The sequence below is a fragment of the Styela clava genome, chromosome 10 (genome assembly GCF_964204865.1).
Source record: "Styela clava chromosome 10, kaStyClav1.hap1.2, whole genome shotgun sequence".
Lineage (NCBI taxonomy): Eukaryota > Metazoa > Chordata > Ascidiacea > Stolidobranchia > Styelidae > Styela > Styela clava.
In genome coordinates, this window is record NC_135259.1 from 4,452,355 (window position 1) to 4,480,197 (window position 27,843).

At 34.2% G+C, this 27,843-nt stretch overlaps 2 protein-coding genes across 3 annotated transcripts; both read right to left on the reverse strand.

Annotated features, from left to right (window-relative positions):
- LOC120337808 (uncharacterized) lies at positions 1-19,305 on the reverse strand. 2 transcript variants are annotated; one of them, XM_039405696.2, is made up of 27 exons: positions 19,115-19,305; positions 18,431-18,498; positions 18,080-18,153; positions 17,114-17,154; positions 16,408-16,537; positions 15,543-15,716; positions 15,025-15,132; positions 14,348-14,496; positions 14,219-14,258; positions 13,633-13,726; positions 13,217-13,280; positions 12,386-12,504; positions 10,610-12,093; positions 10,220-10,337; positions 9,743-9,861; positions 8,708-9,317; positions 8,205-8,264; positions 7,928-8,005; positions 7,560-7,664; positions 6,880-6,926; positions 6,568-6,661; positions 6,320-6,357; positions 6,094-6,237; positions 2,852-3,034; positions 1,500-1,681; positions 592-797; positions 1-192 (listed from the first exon to the last, which is right to left on the reverse strand). In XM_039405696.2, exons 1-26 carry the CDS (start codon positions 19,142-19,144, stop codon positions 603-605), a joined length of 4,548 nt encoding a protein of 1,515 aa, XP_039261630.2. In that variant the 5' UTR covers positions 19,145-19,305; the 3' UTR covers positions 1-192; positions 592-602. The 2 variants fall into 2 exon arrangements, with proteins under 2 accessions (XP_039261630.2, XP_039261629.2); XM_039405695.2 differs by having other exon boundaries at positions 1-797.
- On the reverse strand, positions 19,303-27,683 carry LOC120337809 (structural maintenance of chromosomes protein 3-like). Its single transcript, XM_039405697.2, has one exon. The coding sequence runs from the start codon at positions 24,635-24,637 to the stop codon at positions 21,023-21,025; it is 3,615 nt and encodes a 1,204-aa protein (XP_039261631.1). The 5' UTR covers positions 24,638-27,683; the 3' UTR covers positions 19,303-21,022.
- Between the last annotated feature and the right edge of the window lie 160 nt (positions 27,684-27,843).

Consider the following 27,843-nt stretch of genomic DNA (forward strand, 5'->3'; position numbering starts at 1 on the left):
TAAGTTTGTGTTACTTTATTGAAATTTCCAAACGCAACATGAAAAAAAATTGAAATATAAATATGAGACGAAAGTAGCAATATTATGAAATTCAGCAGTGGCCATGCAGCAGTCTATGTATCAACCAATGAGTTCCAATGAGCAGCAACTCCTTTTTTTCAAAGCAAATTGATTAATTCTTTTCGAGCTGTTCTGCATTTAAAAAATTTTAAAAATAAAAGTGTAAAATAATTTAAAGAATGGAGATAGATAGTCTGACACTGCCACTGCCAGGTTGGCATGGCGATATAAAAAATAGAAAGGTGCATGTTACACTACCTAAAAAACACTATATAATGTGATCTTACAAACAAGATAAAAATAAATGTGCACTCTGCAGAAAGGCAGATAAAGACGTGGCAGTACATTTGAATGTAACTGAAAAACTAGAACCATGCACAAGCAAGAACACACAAGGAAAGAGGTTTACACTGTATGAAAGAAATACCTAACACAGTGTCTTGTGCTTAATTTAATCTAGATATCATACTTTGAGGCGTAAATGTCCTTCACCTTAGCTTATATTAGCCAATTGCATCAATAAAAAATTACTTTTTTGAATCCTAAATACCATCTTGGCTTGTATCGGGCACTTTTACCAAAGCGAAAAACATTTTAGCTGGAATTGTGTCATGAGGATTGTAAAATGAATATTGATTCCTGCATGGTATCCGGAAATATGTATCTTCAGCGATTGTAACGCGTGTATTACCACCACCAATTACAAGTTCTAGAGAACCGGCGACAAGGAAGAAGCACTGGAAAAAAAAAATTAAAAATTATTTTTATTGAGACACAAACCAATTTATAGCGTTTATTCATAAATTTACACTCAAGGATTAGACTCGTTGCTAGTTAGTAACGAGTCACCAGTCCAAGAGTCGAAATGACCAAGGTTGCCTTAACATAGCAACCTGAGACATGATTTAAAATTCCAAAATAATTTTTACATGATTCTATCAATGAATAAAGTTAAATTGTTTTCTGATGAGGTACAATCTATTCAATGCAGATTTTAGTTGCTAATTACATATTCATACCAATTCTTGATATCTACATTAAATTTCTGCGTACAATAATTAATTACAATAAAACCACAAAAGCTATATAATATTTCAAGAATTTGAGAATATCTGGAAATTTAACTAACAGTTGGGGTTACGTGAGACTAACTACCATCCCTTGCCTTATGCTTTTGTGCTGGTGGATTTGTTTGCGTATAACGCAAGGATGCTATAGCAAGAGTGAAAACGACTATTCTATTTAATACAAGATTCGGTCAGACGAAACGATAAAGAAATACATTTGTGTTAGTGTGCAGCAAGACTCAGTAATCTCTTGTGTATTGAAAATTTGAAAATCGTACTCGATAGCTGTGTTTTTTGAAAAAATCTCAACCTGAGTATGTTTTAAAATAATTTAAGCATCAATTTGCTTACCTACCGGTAATTTAAACTTACCATATGCATACAATGAACAATACGCGAGGATTTAGTTTTCTTCGGTTCAATGATCAGTTTTCCTTGAACAATACTATGAAAACTAATGCCTTTAGTTACCCAAACCCCGTCCTCCACATAAATAGGTTCTTCAGGTGAATTTCCAAAGACTCCACTATCATTACAAATCATCGCAGAAGCATCTGCGGAAATAAAAACAAAACATGAGCATTATTAAAGTGCTTTTGTTGTTTTTTACCAAGAAATTTACGATTTAGAATGCATTTCATTTACATCAGCCAAATTGAATCGCTTTTGACACAGGACAGCGTTGCTGAAAAATTCAGTGAAACTGTCACATCAAAGTTTCGAACCGTTTAAATCCCTACCGATCTAATCAAATGAACACTGTGCAATTATATGGGTGATTTTATAAACATATGAATATTATTGAATTCGACTATCGAATGTTGTATAGTTTGTAGCAGAGGACTTTAGTTCTAATATTAACAAGAAACAATGGCAACACTGTTGATTGTTGTAAACTGCTTGTCTGAGGAAGTCGGATTTTGGTCATACGAAATGTTACAGAAATACATTTGTGTTAGTGTGCAGCAGGGCTCTTGAATCGCATAGAATGTTATGTTTATTTTTGCTACACCATCCTTTCATTATACTGTATAATTCACTTTTGAGAATAAATATTGAAATATTCCTCTAAACACAGACTATCAAAAATTTAATTTTCAGGAAATTTGCACAAACTATTCTGTATTCATTCACTGATTTTTGTTATGCAGAAATTTATCGTTTCTTTAGATTCACAATATGGTAACTAATTACGTCAGATCATTGACGGACAAATATTCTCCGAGTGGCCAGTTACAGATAATAATATTGGTTTACTGGGCCGGAGGCTCAAAAATCAATATGGAAATTATGAAGAAAAAACAGTTTATTTACAACAGCTTATCCAACAACTATATATTAATAAGAAGCACAATGTTACAATCGAGGTCATTATGACGTTATTACCATTCACCATTAATATTTTCAAAGAAAATTTATATTCTAAAAAACTAAAGTAGTCATTATTTCAGGTAACACAAGTGGGCCATTAGATTGATATAAATTAGATCTACACAAAATGTCAATTAACTAGAATATAATAATAAAAATATTCCTTTATTACATTTTAAACTATTTTGCATGTTTGATTAAACTATTTTGCATGTTTGATTTGTATTTGGCAATCCATGATCACAATGAAAAATATGTCACGACATATTCCAACAGAAAAAAAAACAGTTTAAATTCTTTTTCAAAAAACGATACCCTAGAAAAACGAAAACAAAACACTTCAAAAAACTTACCAACTTTAATATAGTTGTCCGATTTACCCTCAAGAATAAAAAAAGATAAACCAGCATCAGAGATGGAAGCAGGGTCAACGGATTCATTGACTGAAACCTGAGATGAAGGCGCAGTTATGTCATCAAACCAAGACATCGCAGGATCTCCTCCTTGATTTTTACTCGTTGAAGTTAATTTTTTTACTAAAAAGAATATTTTATCGAGAATTTGACAAGTGAGCACTGAAGGCTGTAAACAATGACTTGTTTTAAAATTTAATTGACAATGATGGAGCAATGGCATGATGTGACATAGATCAGGGTTTCCCAAACTAGGGTCCGATATGAAAAGAGTCTGATCGATCTTTACTTACTGATTGATTTCAATCAAAATGCCATTGTATCTTTTTGGTTGAGCGTTACTGACGAATATCAATTGTTATAAGTAAAGCAATTAAAATATTATTGCTTGCTTTTTGCAATGATCTGCATTCGTGAGGCAGCATTTCAGCTCTTATCAATAAGATGAAAAGTAACAGGTCGTGGAGTGACCTCATCCATCAATGTCATTTTTGTTGTAGTGTTGTAAATAAAATATTGTTCTCCCTCGCTCTTCGCTAGGGCATATGACGGGGTCCGACAAAACTAAGATTCACAAATAGGGGCCCACGCACAAAAAGTTTGGGAAAACCCTGACACAGACGATATACTTGCTGATTTGATCGAAATTCCATAGCAGCTATATTACTAGGGGTGGGCAAAATCGAATATTTTTTTCGAATCGAATAGTTCGAATATTTTTTACGAATACCGAATAGTCGAATAACGAATATTTTTTTTAAATACAACCGGGGTCCGTCGGAGGTCGATACTCCCTTCGAAAATTAGAAGAAACTTTAAAAAGTCGACAACAAAGAGTTTTTTTACATCAAAATCGCTAATTGTTTTTGTGCCGCGATCCTAAAGTTCGTAATCTGTATTCCCGCCCGATTCATTTTTTTGAAAGTATTAATTCTTGCAGGTCGGCGAACATCGAAGTTTTATATATTAGGTATATCCGTGCGTTGCCGTTGAAATTTTTTTAAACTGAAAAGGTCGCCAATAACGCGTGCAATAGCATTTTGCTATAATCGCCGATTGTTGTTATTATCAGCGTGACGTGGTATTTAGGCCGTAAACAACTTTATGTTGGTTTTATTTTCTCTAAATCAAAAATTTTCCACAACGTTGTGCCACGTTAACGATGATAATTATTTTAATTTTGTACACACACGGAATTGCGAATCCGGCGATAGTTTAATTAATATAGGTTTATCGGCGGCGAGTTTCTGAAAACAACGCAATTTTTTTGATTGAAAAGGGGCAATATAAAATACTGAAAATAAAACTGTAAACAATATGAGTTTTATTGAGGCCTGCCACAGTTTAAAAACGCCTTTTCAGACATTGAAAATCGCAAAATTTCGTGTGCCTCTCGCACACATTATGTTTGGTCGGCGTTTGGAAAACATATCCTCACTAAAATCGAAGCACTGTTAATTGTTGGCGGGATTGGCCTTATTATCCATTACTTTAAACTGCGGTCGAAAATTTTCTTTTCAACATTATACAAGGTTCGAAACGGGACAATTTTTCCCGGGTTGTGATGATATATGTAAGATAATCAATCTGATGTATATTCAATCAATTTTTATTGTGCTAAAATAAATTTTAACCTGAGATTTTACGGCAGATTTATGGATTTTTTGATGTTACAAGTCCTGAAAATAAGGATCAAAGCTTTATATATTCGGGCAGTTTACCACACTTTATGTGCGCAGATTGCCGTGGTATTTTAAGATTGTGAGGATTTTATTTTGTCGACTCAACCGCTGGTTAAATTGAAGACAATGATAAAGCAAGACATTTTAAATATGCCCTTATCGGTCACGAATTTATTACTTTGCACAACAGAAAACTCATTATTCATTGTAAAAGTCGGCTCTTTCAAAACAAGTGGCCTATTCGCGGATTTGATTTAACGATATACTTTATATGTATTTTCATTGTACGAAATAAAATTGTACTCTACTGGATTTTATATCAGTTGTTGAGATTTTTCTAACGGCGATAACGAGTTCGCAAGATTCCAAAAATACGTATTAAAATTAAATACACCCGGCAGTTTATCTCATACTTTTATGTCCACAGATCGCCGTGGCATTTCAGAGAAGTAATGTTTTAATTTTGACTTAAGAAGAAGCAACCGCGAGTTACGTTTGACATAATTAAATTAATATATAAAGACTCGTATCTCGTAGTTGTCATGGATTGAATATTTTAGGCAACAGAAAAATCATTATACGTTAAAAAAACGTCTCTAACGAGCGCGCGATGACTGTTACAGACGGCAATGGGAATTTCCGATTTTGAACCCTCTCCCCCCTCCCCTTTTGAAAATCCTGGCTGCGCGCTTGGGCATTTCTACCTGCTTATAAGGCGTTTGGTCCTGATATAGGTTAAGATGCTAATTATAACTGATTCCCTCAAGTTTCAAGGTTTTTTTTAAACAAAACAACACCCCGACGATTATTATAGCTAAAATTGTTACAGAGTAATAATTCACAATTTTATATACGGAATTTGCAAACTCATCACTGTACTCGAGATTTTGATGGTGTCACGCCATAATTATTTAACACTAAAACGCTTCAAAATACAACACATGTAATAATTTATGATGCTAATAGGCGCAACAATTCGTAAACTAGCTAGTAAGCGTTGTTACGGGCGAAATTCGTGATTGAATTTACGTTCTACTCTTGTTTACAATTCAACACTCCCCTGGCCATGCATGGTCGAATGAAATGTTTACATTTTCAAAACATAACTTGTCCCAGGATGGAGCTATGGCTAACAACATTTCACTAGGCATACGAAGTACAGAACGTTCATAAATTTACGCAACGGTGGGGGCCTATTTTGCAAAATAAGGAAATGAAACGATACGTTAGGCGTGAAAAGAGAACAAACAACATCATAACGCAAAGAAAATTTGTCGCTTTTGTATGTTAGCGAGCGCCGTTTGTGAATTCTCGCGCAATTCACGATTGATTTGGCCACACGCGAATTCCGTGTTAAAGCAAAGCGGCGCAGGTCACGTGGTACCGGGTATTCGAATAATAAAATGCCATTCAAATATTTCGATATTCTTTATTCGAATATTTTGCCCAGCCCTATATATTACCTTTCAAGTTTAAGTTCTTCATAAGTATTACCGGTACCTTTTTTAATCTTTGGCTTTGGTTTTTTAGTATTAACCAATTTAGTTGAATTCGCTTTTTTCATTCTCCTTTTTCCCGATGGCTCGTGAAATTTTGATTCAATATGCAGGATGCCAGCCTCTTCACGATTTATCTTGATGATTTCTGTCAGAATGAATAAGAACTGTGTTTAACTGCTCAATTATACTTACACAACAAACAGAAAATTTTTAAAAATATACGTTACCATTGTCTTTTTGGACTCCAAGCAATTCACCCCTCTCGCTAAAGAAAAAACAAGCGCAGAAAATTAATTTAAGAACGAAAAATATCAAAATTACAAATCTATGGATAAAGTGGGTTTTCAGGAATCTTGCGACTTTAAAAAGCGTTCCATGTAAGAATCATATGAAACAGAAAAATGCTTTTTTCACATTTCAAATGAGGACCCGCAAAAACATAAATAATATTTTGTAGAACCCTAAAAAAACATACCCGAGTACTTTGGTTTCACCCGGTTTTAAGGGTCTCATGCGCACACGCTTACTCCGTCTCAAGCCGTCATCTTCTTGATTTGTGGGCGGGATGACTAAAATTTAAAATAAATCTAATAACTCTCAACATTCAGATTATTCAATGTAATTTGATTTCGTTACTTTTGTGTAATTTTTTAGCTGTTTATACCTCAAACATCAAGCAATTTAATAAAATTTGTTTAGATTTTTAGTAAAAGTAATAAAATTTTTTATCAATATTTCATAGCATTAGAGATTAGCAAGACACTTATCTATCATCTAATTTACTTACTTATGTCTAATGAAGCCGCCAATCTGTAGTCATCATGTGCCCCGAGTCTGAAAAAAAAATAAGAAAATGACTTTTATATATTTAATAAAAAAAATATATAATTTGTTTTAAGAAGATTGCAAAATTTTCACATAAAAAAAAGGATGTTAAACACTAATTTCAAAGCCAAGAACAAACAAAAGTAACATTGCAGTACAATTGCTATGTCAAATAAAATAGCAATATTTGAATATATGTACACGGGTTGCACATCTGCAAGAGTACCGTAAGGCCTAAAAGAACATATTTGCCAAAAAGTTTGGTGATCCATACATACAGATACAGTCGAGCAATACCGATTAGTGGGCGCTCCAGAAGTACATGTACAAATATGGAGGTAACTTATTTCATTCGCCTACTTTACATCAAGTTGTGTAAAAGAATGGAAGCCCATGGGCAGGGGGTATATTCACTTTTGACGAAACAGACAGTCCCCGAACTCGTAATAGAACTAAAATGAGAAAAATCAGAATAATTGATTGAGTTGATTGAACATTGATTGGTTCATCAGTTGCCAGATTCTTTTTTAAAATCAACAATAACACCACACCATACCAACAACGAGAATTTAGTGTCAAATAATATATTATTAACACAATTCAGAGATTATATTAAATTGATACAATTTTTTAATATTCAACCTTGTCCTCTTAGATTTATTTTTGGTCCCTCTGTTGCTTGGTTTAGTTCGAGACCGATTTTGAGTGCTAGTGCTTTGAATTGTTTCATCTTCAATACTTTCATTGCTGTGTCAGAAGGCACATGTTGAATTATTTAATATCGTTATTCGTTATTATTATTCTTAATTAACAATTCATTAATTAAAATTCTGTTACATAAATATGAATTAGTAGCAAAATTATTTGAAGGCTGCTATTGCCTGCCAATGTTGAAATAGTCTTTCATTCATTATTGTTATACGCTGGATTCGCCGACTTTTAGTTGTTATTCAAAGTACGGTAAGTGTGCATGATTACATAAGGGAAAAAATTATTTGCCAATTTATTACCTGGTACCAAGCGTAACATTAGGCTTTTGTTTTTTCTTCGGTTTAACAGCCTTTTTCTTTTTATTTGTATGCTTCGGACTGAAATAAACAAAAAAAGTTGAAAATTGCCTTTTTTAAAACTTTCAACTTGGTTAAATAAATTTGTTTCGAGTTCGCTGACAATGCTTAAAAGCCAAGGCTTCAAATAATTCAGAATTTACAGCATAACACATTTTATAATATTTTGAAAGAAATATTGATGATCCCTTAAATTTATTCTATATCACCACTCTATTACCTGGAAACAGATGTTTTATCGCGGCAATCATATATTTTCTTGTCAATTGAAGAATCCGGACTAAAATAGAGATAAATCACTGAAAATGTTATTCAGGTTTACAAACTATATACAGTATCGATAAATTCCCTTTGCAATTCAAACAATTTTAGACTTCGTTGATTTGCTATTCAAAATACAAGGTGGTCGCAAGAAAAGCAGAAAATTTGAAGGTCAGATGAAATCACAAATAAAAAGCTTATTCCTTTTAGGTTCTGGTTTGTTTTAGGATGACACCTTCCAGGTTCTTTTGAATTACTATAAACGTTATATGCCTATAAAAGTTATTCTTTGTAAAAATATACAACTATTTGACAAATTTTCTGTTATTCTGGCGACAACCTTGTGACTGTATATCGAGAATTGTTCGGTTTTGTCACCCCCGGTTACACCAACAAGTCACATTCAATAACATTGATAACAGATGAATATAGAAATCTTATTATAAACTTCATATGCATTACCTGACAGGAATAATAATTTTATCTTGTTTATCATTTGAACTTTTTTTCTGTTTTCCTTTTTTACTGGTTGTCGCTGATTTTTTATTCCCCTTGGAATGTTTTCCCGATCCAGCAGTTTTACGATTCTTTTTAGAAACATCTACTTCCGGCTGTTGCATATCTCGCTCTCTTTGTATAATGATCGGTTCCAAAATACTCAAATTTTCCAAAATATTTTTCGGCACTTTCGGGACAGTTCCTTTTTTCGGTGAATTTTCAATAACCATGCTTCGGGTATGCATACCACTGACATTGGAGTTTCTTTTTGTTTGTAAGCGGGTGCGAGAAATATTTCGTTGAGAAGTTTGGGTGCGTTCGTGAGCTTGACTCTCATCAGGCACGAGAGTAGTATCAACAGGATCTTCAACAATTTCGTCAACAACAGTGGTTACATCCTGGGCTTCATTTTGATAAAAAGACGACACATGTATTTCTTTGTTATTAGGATTTGTTTTCCTATTGTTGTTTTTTCCCTTTAGCGATATATCGGGTATTTTGGGTTTTTTTCTTTCACAGTATGTGTCATCTGTCATTCTGGAATCATCAGTATCAGAGTGGAGGATATCGATAGCTGAATGAAATATGCATATGAGTTACTTGAAATTTATTTGAATCATCAGTCAGGTCAAAGTTGAAAGTTTGAATATTTAGTGGTGTCAGAGTTGAAAGTTTGAAAATTTAATGAGATCAGAGTTGAAAGTTTGAAAATTTAATGAGGTCAGAGTTGAAAGTTTGAATCCACCTGGAGTCAGGAGTTGAAAGTTTTGCTGATAACCAGAGGCAAAAATTTCAACGTAAACCGAAAAAGCCAGACAAATAAAAAAGAAGTTTTTTTTTTTAGAGTGGAGTCTAAATTTCATTCAACCCTGAGTCACAGGTCAGATTCAAATACTTTAGGGGTAAAGTAAAGTCGTTTTCAAATAGATATAAATTTTGCTAGATTTCGCAGCTCTTGGTGAAAAACAAATGAGTTTGTCGTCAAACTGGCTTACTGACCTTTCGCTAAATCTGTTGAAATATCAGATTGATGTTTCCTTATTCTCTTTTTAGCTCGTTTATCCACCCTGGGTGTAGAAGACGGAGGACCGTATTGCTTCAGTAAAGCATGTACATTTCTGCAATAATATATTATATTAAATATATATATATAAATAAAAATGGTGGAATACTTGGCTTTATGATTAGAAATATTATTTGATTTCAGAATATCAAAAACATTCTGAAGTGTTAAAAAGGAACATTGAAAGCAAAAGAATATCATTTTGTCAAAAATACTCCATATTGTCATTAAAAACAATGAATCTGCGATATCGAGTAAATAATTATGGATATATATTCACTCCGAGAAAACCTAAAACCTAAATTAATATTTCAGACACTGTATAACAAAAAACAACACAATCAACAAAAGCTCAATACTTCAAAATCATTAAAAAAATGTTATATTTAATCTTGCTTCCAATATCATCTCACCTGTTTCGGGAAACTGATATGTTTATTGAAGATTCGTCAACACTTGGCAATGGTGGATGATCATCATCAACTTCATCAGTAACGACAGTGGTTTCCATATTCTGCGCCTTGGTAGCAGCTGTGAAAAATGTAAAATTCCATGTCAACAATCCCAAATAAAATGAAAAAATATATAAAAATAAAACCAAATTGTTGTTTTTGTGTTAAATAAGCGTCAAAAAATGCACAATTTGTATCTTTTTTGTAATTAATGACGGCTGAACTTTAGATTAAAGTTAAACACTCCTATATAATGTATGCGACATAGCGATTAACTGTCGAAGTAGTTTGCTTTTCCCTTTCTATTGAGTGTAAGTTCCTTGTACGAATAATCTTATTAAAAATACTTACCTTTAGATTTTGTTTGACTTTTTGGATAATTTTTAGGTGATTTAAATGGACCAGGGGGTATTGCAGTGAATGAAGATGATTGGTTGTTTGCACTATTACCGCTATCCAACCAGGCTCGTAAAGAATTCATATCTAATTGTGAGACCCTAGAATTTGTTTTTGCAGATTTCTTTTTTCGATGATCGGGGAGAGATGAAAATGTCTCATTGTTGCTTTCTTGTTTTTGACTACGTCTGGATTGCTGTGGATTATTTTCCTTTCTGGATTCGTCCTGTATAGAAGAGTCACTGTGATCATCCACATATCGCCTTGAAACGTTTTGCTTTCCTGATAGATTTCTAGATTGAATATTTTTTTGTTTCTCGAGTTTGCGATTAGCAGTAGATTGCGAATTTTTTTTTACAGACTTTCTCTTATTAAGCGTTGATTTTTTTTTATTTGTCGTCATTTGTGGTTCTTTCTCCTCATCCGAAGAAGAATCACTATATATCCTGGATCTATTTTTCTTCTGCTGATTTTTGTGTCTTCCTGTTGGCAGGGCATCACTATCATTCTGTATAGATTCTTCCGAAAAGTTTTTATGCAGAGAAGATGACCTGCTATTTGGAATTTTAGCCTTTTGTTTTTTTGGCCGAGTCTCGAGTCTTCGACCAGCTGGAGGCAGCGTACTGTTTTTCGCAGATTTCTTTTTAAGCGTAGGTGTTTTTCGCTTCTCAATTATCTGAGATTCTAGTTCCTCATCAGCAGAAGAATCGCTGTATATTCTGGATCTGGCTCTCTCATCAAGATACACGCGTCTGCTTGTAGGCACAACTTTCCCATTAGTGTTTACATTTAAAGCATCCTCCCAAATTTTATCTTCTGATAAGTCCACACGTTGTGAAGAGTGTCTGCGTTTCGGAAGCCTTCTTTTCTCATAACTGGACTCATCCATGTTACTTTTATTCCTAGTGTCTGATAAACTCCCTCGCTTCTTTTTCACAGTCACAGGAGTGAGATTGTCTGATTCATCAGAAAGTGAATAATCAACAAGACTGGGTTTGTCAATTCCACTATTTTGTGACAACATGGAGGAAAATATTGCACGACTATTCTGTAATTTGTGAGAAGATGTGGATTCATGGTGTTCTAGAGCGCTTGATCCTGGAGAGAAGTTCAAATTCTTTTTAGCGACTGGCATAACCCTTTCCTTGCTAATAGGCAATGAGGGACAATTTCTGTTTTGCCCTTGATCTGAAAAATCTAGCCTTTGTTTCGTTTTGGAACGTCGTTGTTTTGCCAAAGAAACTTCTTCCAATTCAGAAGATCTTGCTTTCTTTTCTGGACTGGAACTCGTGAAATCTTCAGTATTTGAAGATCTGTTTTGTGTAAATCTTTCTGTTAATGTCAATTTTCGTTTTGAACTTTCTTTTTTAGCACTCGATTTCCTCTTTATCAGCATAGGATGGTTGATTCTTGAAGCTGTTGGAGAGGAAAACAGCCAGCTGTAAAGCAAAAAACAACAATTTCAAGAAAAATACACCGGTATAAAAACAAAGGTTATATGTGTAGCCTATATATGTATATTAAAACGGTGATATCTGTCATGACTCCCTTGATGACCTATGAAAAATTTATTTTTTACGTCAATATCAAAATGCTACTACAAACTAGGTTTTACTAAATTATTTGAACTTATTATAAACATCAAAAAAACCCAAATATTCTCACACTAATATCCCTACTAAATCTCTCAATATGTTAATATACAAATACAATAATAATAATAAATCTAACCTCGAGTCTTGATTCTGTACTGCTTCTTTTGGTTGCTTAACGACAAATATTTCACTGTTTGTTGGCGATGAACTTTGGTCAAGCTCGAACAGTGGATGTACAGAAGAAACTTCCCGGTTCTGAAAATCAAGCACATAGCAAATTCAACTATGTACCAGAGATGGGCCACAACTACAGAATTTAGTATTATGAAAATTTTTCATACTAAATGTAAGTTTTCATCGAATTTAAACAAATCAAGGTTATATTTATATAAATAAAATAAACATAAAAAAGAGAAATAATCATCGAAATATATTCAAACCAGATTTTAATCAGACTCAGGCATTTCCGAAGCAAATCAAAACGTTTAATAATTCTATATTAATTACACTTCACATAAAAATTCTTGATTTTAGGAGTTCATTTATTTGAAAATTTATATAAAAAATTCATTAAATTTTCCAAAACTGTAAACATGTTGAAATACCATTTGAAGAATGGTTTTGATATCTGAGACCCATTGCTCACCACTGCAACTCTGCAGTATCGCTTAAATCAGATAGGCTTATTCAATATATAGAATATATCATTTTTATATTGTTATATTGTTCAAAAACAAGCGAGACCTCGCAATAGCCTACCTGCGAATTGGGTGAGAACTTTAAACCTTGATAGAAATTTCCAAAAATAGCTGCTAAGTGAAAAAAACATTTGATACCCTCCAACCCTCATAAAATAAGAATTCAATACAACCAAGTACCAGTTTGTTCAAAGACTACTAACTAGAATGTCAAATGAAACTAGATGACTGACTTGCTTTTCCATCACGAAATGATCAAATTATTTTACCTGTAGAATATTGATTGAACTTTTTTGCTCCTTATCAGATCCCAAGTCTTTATTGAATGAGAGTCTAAAACAATACAATAAATACTTTAGATAGGTGGCACGGGATGGAGGACCACACATGACATTTTGATTTTATGAAAACCTCATCAAAATTCAATATAATTTTATGGGAACAATCACCCCGTAAAAGGGACTCTATAGTTTAGCTAGATCTATGAGCAGGTGGCCTAGTGGTCATTAAAGCATTAGACTAGACTAGTAATTCTCAAACTTTTCAAGCCAATAGAATAACAATAAATATCCAGTTATTGATCTATCCAGAGCAGGTAGGGAATAGTAATTAACTGTATAATATGAAGTCAACACAGTGATCTTTGCATAAAAATATATCTCTCAACATCAAATCAATATCATACCTTCTCCTCAGCAATGAATTTTGTGAATGTTTTGGAGTTAGAGCCGGTGAAGCCACATATGACATCTTTGATCCCGATTTTGTTGCACTTATCACTGTCAAAAAATAGAAAGTATTATTGAGCTTCTACTGTATTCTGTATTTCTATGAGTCTTGATACATATTGTATTCTCGTAAATGAGTAACATTTAAATTTATCATATTATAAAAAAATGCTCCCCTCAGAATGCTGCTATATTTATGAAATAGGTTAAAAAATGTCAGTTTAGTAAAACTATAACTATCAGTTGTGGTTATGCAAGACTCACTACGTGGTATATGCCTTTGTGCAGGTGGACTGTGTATAATACAAGGATGTCTTAGTAAGAATAAAGAAAAATTTTTGTCTGACATCATATAGAAAAACATCTAAGTTAGTGTGCAACAAGACTTTTGAATCACATACGATAAAAACTAGATTGTTAATTTTAATAAACCAGATTGGAACCAATTGCTATAAACCAGAGCTAATCAATTTCTGGAAAGACCGGACCCAAATAATTTTGAAGTTTAAAGTAATTTACTGTATTGAAAAGAAAAAAACTTACTTTTGGTGTACTTCTGTATAATGTTGTTAGATGAAACCACCTAAAAGAAAAAAAAATATTCAAAAACGATTCCTAATGTTGACGAGTATATACATATCATATCATAATTGCTAAATTAAAAAAAATCACCCTTCGTTCTGGCGAGGAGTGATAATCTGTGGAAACTCCTTCATGAATGTATGGTGACCCATAGGATTTAGCCACACTCTTACGTGATGACACAATCTTTTCAAACAAGTGTGAGGAATCTTCAGGTGACATGAGTGTCGCAATTGAATCTGAAAAAAAAATGAAAATATGTCAAAATTTTATGAGCACCAGTTTCTAAACAGAGCAGTTGTTAATTAATGCAGCAGTTCCCAAAGGGTGCACCGCGGCGCAGTAGTGCGCAGAATTATGTTATACAGAACTAAAATATGATTGAATATCTTATATATTGTATTTATTAGAAAAGTTTTATTGTTTCCTATTTTAAATGTTGTGTATATGAATCAATAAATTCATTTTACCTTTCCATGTCGATTACTTTCTGTTACGTAACAATAAATATAGACACTACTTGCTGCAATTTTGTGAGTTGCAGTTTATTTATCTGACGAACGGAGTTTAGTGAAAATGACAAACTTACACAAAATGACAAACTTACAAACTTTAAAAGGCGTGACGTACACAATAACACAACGGTCACAAAATTGAGTTTTATTTAAACGCAGCATTTTTTTTCGTGTAAATGCGCTGTGAGTTTTTCCCCTGATAATTTGCTGTGCACAAACAAAAAGTTGACGTATGTGTTTATTCAACATTACCAGATTCCTTTAGTTTATTTCGCTGGCTAGTTTTTTTTATTTGATGGTGTGATGATCTCCTTTTTTCACTATGCTGTGTCGACTGATCAACAAACATCTTGCTTGTATCTGTGGAAGAAAATGGTATACTTGATAAAAAGCAAAAACCATGAACATGTACAGCGGGTCACACCTTCACTCAACATAGGCTTTCTAGTGGTTGCATGTGCAAAAGTTTAGGTTATTGATATTATGACATGCGATGTTCGCTTCGCACAAGCTGTAAAGGCATTGTAACGTCAGAGGCATAGATAATAAATTACCCGCATGTACCAGATTACACTTAATGGGCCGCAAACCCTTCAAAACTGTCACTTCTCCACGGGGTGCACAATACGTCCATGTGCGTCGCATTTGGCCCGCCGGCCGCAGGTTGCACACCCCTGAATTATGTTATTGATTATGGCGCTTCAATAATCAAAAACTTTTTTTTTCTTGCTATTACCTAACTGGTTTTTAGTTACAAGATCATTCATTACCAGATTTATTTTTATTCTTTTCCTGGCTTGATTCGTTCTTCTGTGATTGTGATGTTGCTCTCATTTCCACAACGTCGTCAGAATACGAGTGTTGTATTGACTGATCCACTAACGTTCTTCTAATGACTGGAGGGGAATGTTGAACAGACTGGTCAACAAAGGTCTTGCTTGTTGCTGCGGAAAAAAGACCGAATAATTGTTTAATAGTATCCCTATTGAGAAGCAGCTCAATAAAAAACAATGATTTGTCTTATTCTATGGCCGCAATCCACAATGCATTAATTATTTTACTTCTATTTTTTGGCTTTCTATTTATACTAAGGCAAATGAAATAACTGATGAAAACAAAATTGTTTTTTATTGAAAAGCAGGGGCAGTGTTGAAGTCTCTGAAAGGGGGTCGCAGATTATGAAAGTCCACTTGTTCAGACTTGCGCATAAATAAATTTACTCTGCCAGATATTAAACTACACATGAATTATGATGTTTTTTAGGAGAGACAGGGCTTTCCAAACCTTTAAGCTCGCAATTCCTGCCAATACATGGAAATTTTCTGCGGTCCCCGCTTCTCATTCAAAATTTTTCTATGTCACTCCTTGGGTCTTGCGATTGAAGTCGGCATTGTTATGCAAGCGCCGCTTCTCTGATCATATGTATGGTCTCGTAATCGTGAGACTTATGTTTTGCGCTAGTTTTCATAATTGTGTTACGAATCAAAAGTTTAAAAAAGTACAATACATATAGTACTTCGTGCGACCTCTTCGTGACCCCTAAAATACATTGAGCCCCCCTGCCCCAACTGGGTCGCGACATCCAGTTTGGGAAACCCGGGTTTGGAAAACAAAATAGAAGACGTTATAGCTTACATGATCCAGGATCCAAATTTTGTATTTGAGTCGCTTCCGCCACTGTAACGCCATCGTCAATGCAGTCTCCACTGTCACTACTGTTATCAAATGCAGGAGGGTCCGGAATGCTAACAGATTTTACTGAAACCTGCGTGAAATTGAGGATTAGGAACTATAGGTATCTGAATAGAGCAGTTTAAAATATATGCTCAAAAAAAATTTGTGACCAGAGATTAATTCCTCATTGTCACCATCACCCACAGTTGGCACATTACATTGGGTAAGATATGTCAACTCAGATATTACTGCTATGTTATTGTTGATATTGGAGTGGTAGAGCGTAGAGGTATTTTGAATTTTTCGTTCAAAGTCAGAATTTCAGACTTGATAGTGATAATTTTAGTGAAAATTCCACATGGAAGATCGAGGAGCATTTAAAACAAACAATTAAAAAAGTATTGCATACGCCAACATTTTTAATTCACTTCAACCCGAAGTATTTTTTGATGATTTTTTTGCAAAAATTTATGCATTGTTCTACTTTAGGTTTCGTCCAAAGATTCTTGATCTGATAGCTTTGATTTACTATAACGTTCCCAAATGAAATATTATTCTTGAGACCATGATGCAACACAAAACTTATCATCCCCAAGGATGATTTATATTATAGATGAATAGATTGTGCCTCAAAGATACATATTTAGCACTAAAATCATGAACTCACCGGTACAGATGCCCTTGAAGTATTCAAGTTCACAGATGAATCTGTAAAGGAATAATAAATTAAAGGAACAGATGTACTGTGAAAAATTAGCATCACGCAGATGAAATAAGTGAGAAAGTAATATCTTTCAACTTCTAAGGCTGACAAAGGCAAACTACGGCCCGTGGGCCAAATCCGGCCCATTGGGTAATTCAATCTGGCACGCCTGATGCTGCCACAACCAAACTTAAAACAAATTTTGATGTTTGAACTAAAAAAATAGCTCAAGTATTTGTTGATATTGCGATTAAATTTAGTTTTTGCACAAGGCTAATTGTTTTCCCTTTTTGCTTGTGTAACACTGAGAATATTGTTCATAAAATGTAACTTTATATCAAATTATATGTCACACTTACATGGCCCGCTAGTCAAGGAGGGGAAAATTTTTGGCCCTTGATCCAAAAACCTTGCCCACCCCTGTTCTAAAGCAACGTATATATAGCAGGGGTGGGAAACATACGACCTGCGACGAGATTTCGACCGGCACGATGACTGTTCATCAGTACATTATAATATTTCATTATTACACTTTTAGTACAATATGATAAATTCATTTGTGTTTTTTGGTCTCTATTTTTTGTAAAGTTTACACTTTACTTTAAACATGATTTATAACTTTCTTTCTTGCATTAGGGAATGAATATGTGATTAAGATATTGTATACTACTCATGTTATAATCCGGCCCACCAAGGACTTCATTTTCCCACATCCAGCCCGCCGACTAGAGAAGTTGCCCACCCGTGGTATACAGAGTATTACTGTTGCCTAATTAACTCGTCCACTTCTCATGTTTTTAAACTACTAGATTCATACATAAATGAGGATATGTTGTAATATGTCAGTAATTTTACCAAACTTTTGCTGTAATATGCACTGGAAGAAAACATTTCAATAAATTCATGTTTTTTTATTTGTATACAACATACCTGATGAATCGAGTGACTTGAAAAGTGATGATGTATCATGCATACCACCAATTTTAATAATCTTTCCTGTACGCCTGAAAGAAGAATAAGCTATAAATTTTTACTTGAAATGAAAAAAATTTCAAATATTAAAAGATAGTTCACTTTTGTTTACTTAGGTATTGTCCAAAAATAAATAGCATATAAATATACACCTGTTTCAGAATAAATTTTATTTTTCTGTATTACTTCATTTGTAAATTTCATTAGTTACGTGATGGTATCATCACTTATAACAAGTTATAAATACTAATTGACAAAATTTGTGCAATCTTTCCCCAGTCAAATACATTACTTATTAATTCAACATACTTCCCAATATTACTTTTCTGATAAGCTCGAGATCGTTGTGACTTAATTCTTCCTCTTTTTTTGTTCAACTAAAAAATAAAATATCGAAATTATATAAATATTAAGAAACAATACACAGACAATTTACTACATAGCACAAATTATACTCTTGTGGTTGCAAATGATGCACATATGGTTTGTTTAAAAAAAAGGTCAAGGTTCAAACTCTAATGTAGTCTGTAAACTATATAAAATTCTTTTCAATATAGTATAGTGTGCACATAACAGAGTTGCAGAGTTTTACATTATTTTGCCAGCACCTGAATCCAAGTACATTTTTCAAACTCTCAGGATTGACAAGTTCATATTTTTATAAGTGAGATCAAAATCAAGATTTTTTAGCATAAAAACTGAAAAGAGACTACCGGTATAATATACGGTAATATCAGATATTTGAAACATAGTCTAATAAAAATATGCACTCCTCAATTTTTTTTTTTTTTTCAGAATTTGGAGCTCAAGTCAAATTTTCTTTAAATTGGACCATTTAAAAAGCGTGGAGAACTTATAAAACGAACTCATTATAAACCGAATCTAGGTACTTGAACTATTTTCTCCTATGAACAAAAAGTTTTACAATGAAAACAAAAGCATATCGTTTTCACTAAATTTGGTTTAAAAGTATTTCATTTGGAATACACATACCTCCTGAACATATTTTACTATGTCTTCCATCGTTTTTGGAATGTTATGAAAGAACAAAAATTCAATGCACTTTCAGAATGGAAAATTTCTTTTCCTCTGGCTTCTTTTGCAAAACACAGAATATAACACAGTTGAAATCAATTTCTAAACTACTTATAGCGATGAAGTAAAACGTGAAAAACCATAACCTAGACAAAAAAAATTTATACAAAATTAACAATCCAAGAACATCGAAGACATTTACAAAAGTTACCAACTACAAAAATCAAAACAGGCAGTGGTGGAAAAAAAATCAAAATCGAACAGAACACAAACATAGAACCATCTTTCATTTAACCCAGATCATTCGGAAGGTGTATACAGAATCCAAAATAGTATTATACATCTGAATGGCTTACCAAAGATAAATTAAGCACGAAATGTAGATGAATGGAGCATTTTTCAACAGTTCAAAGAATACATTGGATAATGTATTTAGGTGTATAACACAGCAGCGTAAATAAAAAGTATATGTTTTATATTATCACACCATGAACCCACGCTAACCAGATACTTAATGCTTTATATTTATAAGAGGCTACCAGATATGTGGACTATCCGCACAATTATTAAGAATTGTACACAAGCCATATTGGAAGAGTATAATGTGGGCCAATTTTTAAGTCTAGCAACCAACAACTACATACAATTTAAGCACATGTAATTCAAAAATGAAGAAAGATTCAGTCAATAAATCTGATTAGTTATGCAATTACAACCAAATTCATGATTTTGTTGTTACCGCAACTAATTGGCCTACTAGAATGGCCATATCTGAAAATGCGAATATATTGCAAAACAATAGATTTGTGGATGAAATATATATTATTGGTTCAGAAAAAAGTTCGATACATTCACTAAAATTGACTTTTAAAATATGAAAAATTTCGTACAGGCCGTTTTAATTGGATTTCTACAGCAATCAATTTTGAATAAGCATTAGACAGTCTGAACATCAGATGCCAATTGCACAAAATTGTATATTTTCATTAAAAAATTATCAAAATTCGACCAGAATTTACTATATTCAATATACCTAATTTCAAATATATTCGAACATTTAATTCATTTTGGACTAACCAGTATACCAGTACAAAAATATACTGGTACATGTTTTAAAAGTAATCTGAACATTGACATTTGGAACATATAACACAGATATAATTCTAGAATTATCTGGACATACAGCACCAGTCGAACTTGATTTATAAACAGCATCAAAACATAATAAAAATCAGGTTGCCATTAGCAATATGGAATAAACTTCAGGAGTTTCATCATTAGTACTGCAAGTAAATAGAACATTCAAAAAATAAAGCCAGTTTACTACTGGTGGTAATTATCACAAAATAAGCCAACTTTCAAAATTGGAACATTTAGGTTTTGAAGAAAACAATTTCAGAATCTTGGAGAGGGGTCTGACCAACTTCTGAGCAATAGCTATCCATAAATAGATTATTGCAAAATTCCCAAAACCAGGTCATGTTAGATAAAAAAAAAAGTCACTGGTGACTACAGCAAGATTTAGTATTCTAATGAAATGTTTCTGAGCCACGCAAGTAGTGGATTTAACAATAATCATTCATCTTCACGTGATACCGGTAAATTTGGCCAAATCACAACAAGATGAGTATTTTTGTATTGCATTTATAGCAATCTATACTTCTATAGCCTTATATAGGATATGAATGAACTGCATTTTTGAAGCAAACATTCACATATCCTGAAACGAATGAAACAAGCTTCAATGCATGAGTTTTCCAGACTTTCAGTCTAATGCTCTTTCAACAACTAATCAAAATATTTGTCACCAATCATACAATAAAAAGTCATATTTTGTAAAAACATGAAAACTTTAAAATGGTCCCATTATCCATGCATTGTATCATCTTCCACAAATTCTCTTGCTTCCTCTTTAGAAATTGTTCGAACGAGGGAAACTTTATTTCTATAGATAACTCCATAAAACTTGTCAGCAGCTTCCAGCAACTCTGGTCTAAAAGTAGTTGTGATAAATTGTGCGGACTGGCATAAATCCTTGATCATATTTGCGACTGAAGATCTGTGGGCGGGGTCAAGCGCTTGATCAATCTCATCAAACAAATAGAAAGGTGCGGGATCGCACTTTTGTATAGCAAAAATCAGTGCAAGAGCGACCAATGATTTCTGCCCACCAGACAGCTGTTGCATTTCTCGTGTCTCTGCTGCCTTACCAGAGAATGATACTTTGATTCCGACGCCGACAAACTGGTCCACGATCGAGGCAGATGGTTCACTTTCTGCGTCACCATCGGGTTGCGATTGATTTTCACCTTTCTTCATGATCAAAGTTGCTTTTCCACCAGGAACTAATTTCACAAATACGTCACTAAAATTCTTTGAAACTTGTCTAAAAGTGAATTGAATCGCTTCGTACTTTTGATGTTCCATATGCTCCATGAGATTCAAAATTGCTTGTTTTCCTCTGTCAACTTCCTCCTTCCTCTTTAGCAGTTTCTCCTTCTGTTCTGAAAAAGAGACAAATTGGTCGAGAGCTTTTTTATTTACGTGAGAATATTTTTTCAACTCTTGATTGCACTCATCCAGACGCTTCATTAACTGACGTACACTGAGCCCTTGATATTTGTCAAATGAATCCTGCGGCAAAGAGCCGAGATCACGAATTTTTCTCATGCTCTCGTCTTTCTTTTTAATCAGCATACTTTGCTTGTTCGTTACTTTCTCCAGCTCTCTTGCATCATCGGTGATTTTTTCTCTCATTTCACGTTCCTTTGATCTCAAATCTTCAACTTTTGCTGACAGATTTCCTTGATCTCGTTCTAGCTTCATGACTTCAGTTTCCAGTTCTTTCAATCTCGCATCAGTTGAACGAAGTTTTTCTTCTGTAATGGTTCGGTCTTTATCACTCTGTTCCAGTTTTTGTTTTCTGACATCAACGGAAAGTTCTTGCATTTCCTGCATAAGTTGTTCCTTTCGTCTAACAAGATTATCTTCCAGTAAGTTCTGTAAGCTAGTTTTCTTCCCTTCCAATCTCACTCTTTGTCCCACTGCATCTTTGTGTTGAACAGTCAACTGTTTGATAAGATCATTTAAGCGATCAACTTCCATTTGATCTTCCGCGGATAGCTGTGATAATAAATTGGTCCCAACTTCCTCTTTAAGAGATTTTTCAGTCGACTTGAGGGCTTCGCAATGAGTTTGAAGAGCAGCTAATGATCTTTCTTTTGGTTCTCGAGCACGTTGAGCTGCTTGCTGTTGTTCTTTCAGCATCCTTACATCTGCTTTCAATTTTTCGAAAACATCTTTATTTTTTTTATTTTTTGTTTCTAATTTCTGCAAATCATCCATTACTTTTGTGCTTTCGGCTTCAAGTTTTTGTTGTTCTCTCTTGTTACTAGCAATCTCTTCTTGCTTTTCTTCCAATTTTGCATGAAGATCTTGTTTGGCAGTGTACAGATCAAGACGAGATTTTCTGTTATCAACATAACCACCAGTGAGAGCTCCACGACGACTCACTTGGTCGCCTTCCAGTGTTACACAATCCAATTGGTGAACTCGAGCGAGCTGAGTTGAAACTTCCATGCTGCGACAAATTAAGGTTTTACCAAATACATATTTAATAGCGACTCCATAATCATCAGAAAATTGTAATTTACTTATCATAGGTATGGCATCCGATGTTTGCGGGTATTCAACGTCTCTAACTTCTAGTTTATTGAGTGGTAAAAATGTGACTTCACCAGGTAGTTTTTGTTGATTCATTTCATTGAGATATTTTGTACCGATTCGATCAGTGCTCACGACGTGATTGAATAATCTTCCTCCAGCAGTGACTTCAACACAAGTGAAGAAATTTTTTGAACATCTAAAGTTTTCCATTAACATACCTTTATACCCATCAACTAAATCTTGCTGACCTCTTTCAGAGAAGGTTTTCATTACTCTTTTGATGCTTTCGAGGCCATGAACAGTGGCCTTTCCTATAATTGAATTTAGAGTATGTTCTTTAGCTTTTATCTCAGAGGAAATCGAATCCAGTTCTTGCAGTATCTTTGATTCATCTCTCCATAATCTTTGTCTCTGTCCCTGTAAATCATCCTTCAAACGCTTTAAATTTGTCGATTCTCTCGTGAGAGCATCCATCCTTGTTTTATGTTCTTGAATATTCAAATTTTTTTCTGAAATAGATTTCTGCAAAGTTTCTTGATTTTTTTGACTATTTTGGATTTCTTCTTGTAGGTTTGTGATCTGCGTTTGTTTGTCACGAACGCCACGTTCAAGCGTTCTCAATTCATTTTTAATCCACGTATCTCTTTCTTCACGAGATCGAAATTGATTTCCACGACCTTGTTTTGCAAAAAGTTCTTTTCTTCTTTGCTCAGCAACTTTCAATTCTTTTTCAGTTTCTCTTTCCAGTTTTTCCATTTCTTCATATTGCGGAGTGACTGCATTTAGTTCATCTGTCTTTTTCAGGATTCTTTCATTCATTCCACCCAATTCAGCTTGCGCTTGCTCCAGGGAACGTTGATCGGATTCCATTTCTTCACGAAGATCAGTACAAGCAAGTTCCAGCTGTGCTTTTTTCTTGATCAATTCTTGTCTATCAGAAGTTGCTAGATCTTTTTCTTCTGAAAGTTGATCGATACGAGTATTGACATTGGACAGTTGCTTTTGAGCGTCTTTAGTTTGCCTCTGTGCTTCTTCTTGCTGTTGTCTCAAATGCCTTGTTTGAAGTGAATTGTTTTCCCGTTTGTTTGAAAGAGTATCAAGTTTATTTCTGGTGTCTGTCAATTCTTGATTATAAATTGTGTATTCGAGAGCTCTCCTTGTTTTATCCCACTGTTGATATTGAGCCAATTCTTCTTTTTCTTCATTTAAAGTTGAAAGTCTATCTTCTATCATAGCAAGAACCTTTTCAATATCAGCAAGTCTTGTCTCAGATTCTTTCATCAAAGTTTCGCTCTCACTTTTTCTTTCATCGTATACTCTAGTGCCTGCAACTTCACGAAGAAGCCGAAGTCTGTAAGAATCCGGAGCTGTAGCCATTTGGTTAATCTTGCCCTGTTTTACAATATAGTATGGATTACTTCTCGAAAATCCAGCAGATTCAAGCAAATTCATGACATCGTTTTTTGTCACCATTTTTTTGTCCAAAAAATACTGATCTTTTTTGGAACCAATGACTCGTCGAAGTGTGACTTCATCTTTTTCAATAGGTAAGCGATTGTCTGAATTGTCAAACACAATTTCAACACATGCAGATATGACTCTAGCACCTGTTCCCTCGTGAAGTAATTGCTGCCTTTGCTCTGCTCTCAAATTACTGTATTCGTCACTGAAAACAAATTGGATAGCAGAGAAAAAGTTACTTTTCCCAGATCCATTTCTTCCGACAATGATGTTGTGCTTAGGACTAAATGGTTCGATTTCAGTTGACTCACGATAGCTTCTAAATCCTTGTATGCTGACACTTTTGATATGCATATTTGAACTGTTGTATCAATTCTTCATTTCGAAAAAGGTAAATAATACTTCTAATGTATACCCAAATCATGTCCAGTATGGAGCATTATACAGAAAGTAGTCCATGAACCGAGTTATATTACAATATTATTCATATTGAGTAAGCATGTAAAAATGGAAAAAATGCATTATTGAAAACATGTGCAAAAAGTTTCATCTTGTCAACTTTTACTCCTATGTCAATATATTCAATTATTACTTTATTTATTCAATAATTACTGTAAAAAAATAGCAGAATAAACCAGCTTTTTAACTTGACAGATATAAAAATAATAAACCCTACAAAATTATTAAAAAATGTATTTTAAAATGAAACATAAAAAAATGAAACAATTTAATATAACCTTGTCTAGAAATTTTAAAGTTTTGAAATAAAAAGAACAACAATTTTTATATTACTAACATTAAAAATCAGTGTTTACGGAAATTAATAAAAAGCACTGAAAGAATCTGGCACCACTGCCGATTCGTAACATCGTGCCATGTTTGTTGCGATTATAATATAAATCAATTCGATTCAATTCTACAATTGAAAGTTCGTTTCCTGACTGCAGGACTGTTTTAGCTAGAAACTCTCGAATTCTAGAGTAAATTTATTTCGAATGATTTCACTATTTATTTAGCAATAACTTATCCATTCCGTACAGCAAAGTTCTATGATTTCAAGGATATCGCCTATATTGAAAGACATTGATTATAACAGTAGGAGCAAACCCCTCATTTACGAGACAGTCTGTAGAGACAGTCAATTAAATATTTACTGGGGCATTCCAAGCATGGCACGATCTGATGCATCTGCCTTCGTGTCGGGGCAGACACTCTTGTTTCAGAGACAAATGAAGTGTTTGTTTTCATTGCACACTTTCCAAATTCCAAGAATGTCCCGTCATTTGGTTCAATAAAACAAACACTCCATGTGTCTTACAAACGAGGGGTGTCTGGCACAACGGCAGATGCGTCATATGGTGCCATGCTTGCCTCGATTATAATCTAATATAATCGTGGCGGGCACACTGGCACATGACCAAAATTGCCATTTTTTGCTAAAAACTCTCAAATGCCACGGTCAGACGATAGAAATAATTCTCCTTCTGTAAATCGGACTATTTCTTCACCGAGGGAGTCAACTATGACGTTTTTAGATTGCGCTTCTTTGTAGTTTTTTTGCGCAATTCCATATATTCGTATATCAATGAATGCAACCTCCCCCCCCCTCCTTCCTTTAACAAGCCAGTCTGGGCCTTCAAGGGGACAAAATCTAAAAATTACTCAGAAAAAAATAATCTGATTTACCCAAAGAAAAATATTGGGTCTAGTATAGTTTAGTACAACAAGTACTTCCAGTAGGCGTAGCATAACGAATTTTGCATATGTTATTCCTAACCACCACCTGACTATGCCATCCAAAAATCACGTCACTACGACATCACCATTACGTCATAGGGCTTGCCAAATTATAATTACGATCGCCCGGAAATGGCATCTGCGTCGCGATAACGAACTCGGTAAAGCCGGCGATCTCTCTCCTATCGAGTCTGGATTTCATGGCCATTTTGAACGAGAAATCGGGCGTGCAATCAGAAATTCCCACGTGCAAATCAGAATTCCCGGCGTGCAATTATAGCTCACGACGTGCAAAGCAACTGCGCCCGCGTGCAACTGACTTTGACTTTAGATACTGTTCAATATATCCGCCTAAAATTACCGGTATTGTATTGTATTACTATTTATATACTTTGTCATTACTTACTCAAATGTCTAAAAAATGAACGTTTGACATTTGACCCACAAACATTATTTTTATTTTTTGACATCAATTTTGGGAGTGTTTTTGCGTAAAATCATTGGATAAAAAATAAGCCGAATCAGAGCCGTGACTGACCAGCGTCTGCGAGGAGTCTGGGGATCTATTCGCCCATAACTATTCTCACGAAGTCCCTATCAATCAACACGATGCGCCATACCGCCAAGCAATTATGAAAAACATGATCTTTTTTGCTTAGGCATTTTCTGACCAGGCCAAATCTTGCAAGCTAGTATGTCTGTATGCAGGTATGAAATCGACAATTGTGGAGCTACAATTTGTTGGCATCTTTATATTACTGGATTATTAATTTAAAAACCAATTAAACCAATTTTCATTGGTGAGCAATTGCAAATTCTCGGCGTGCAAAATTGAATTTGCTTGCATGAATTTATGCGGAGCGCTAGCAACCTCGGGCGTGCACCTGCCATGGAATTCAGTCTGGTCTCCTAGTCCTATCGCAGTATCGTGATCGTTGTGACAAGAAAACGAGAAAAATAGCTTGCTCGATTTCGGGTGATCGTCTGCGCGTTTTGGACGACCATTCGCATACTTTGGTGGGCCTTATTACGCCACTGTGATGTCGAGATGACCTAATTTTTCGGTGACGTAGTCAAGTGGGGGTTAGGATTGACATACGGTAGCCTATGCAAAGCCTATGCAAAAATTGTTGAGCCAGGCCAACTAGAAATGCATGTGGTACTAAACTATACCAGACCCAAAAAATTACCATAGCATTTGGGAGTTTCAAAGTTTATCATGAATGGCATTTTTGCAGAAAAAAAATTTTCAACATTAGTTTTAATTTAACAAAGAGAAACATTTTACAAAAATTAAATTTGTCACCAAAAACAATAATAGGCTATTCATTTCAGCATTTGGTAGCACAGTCAGACAGTAGCAATCACGGTACCGGTAGCAGGGTAGTGTATGCGTGTAAGTCGGTTCTGCAATCAGTCACTGGACCTCCATCTCTGAAACTCCTCAACGTCAAGAAGCTGAAAATTCATGCACCTATCACTGTGACGTATCTGTATCATCATGCAGTTTTGAAAATTTTGCGCTCGACGGTAAAAACTATTGTCCAAGCTAACTCCATTTCAAATTAGTGTCTTTCAAATGTCTGATTGTCTGCAAATAATAGGCAAAACAAAAACAAATCAGAAACGAAAGCGAAGGAAAAGCGACTGAACCCGAGTTGCCGCCATTTTACGTTTTGCGTCATAATATGACCCCTGACCCTCTTCACGCAACAATGGATTTGTTATTTCAAAATTTCACGTCGCTTTGGTTGTGGGGTTGTTGGTATGTATATAAATTTATAAATAGATGTGTAGACTAAAATAAATAGATGACTATCCTT

Excerpts from the sequence above, each read along its gene's own strand:
- LOC120337809 (XM_039405697.2), bottom strand. The coding sequence starts at position 24,637 with ATGCATATCAAAAGTGTCAGCATACAAGGATTTAGAAGCTATCGTGAG.
- LOC120337808 (XM_039405696.2), bottom strand. The coding sequence starts at position 19,144 with ATGGAAGACATAGTAAAATATGTTCAGGAG. Across the intron at positions 17,155-18,079 it reads CAAGTCACTCGATTCATCAG|ATTCATCTGTGAACTTGAAT; the intron begins GTATGTTGTATA and ends ATTCCTTTACAG. Across the intron at positions 6,358-6,567 it reads GGTGAAACCAAAGTACTCGG|CGAGAGGGGTGAATTGCTTG; the intron begins GTATGTTTTTTT and ends TTTTTTCTTTAG.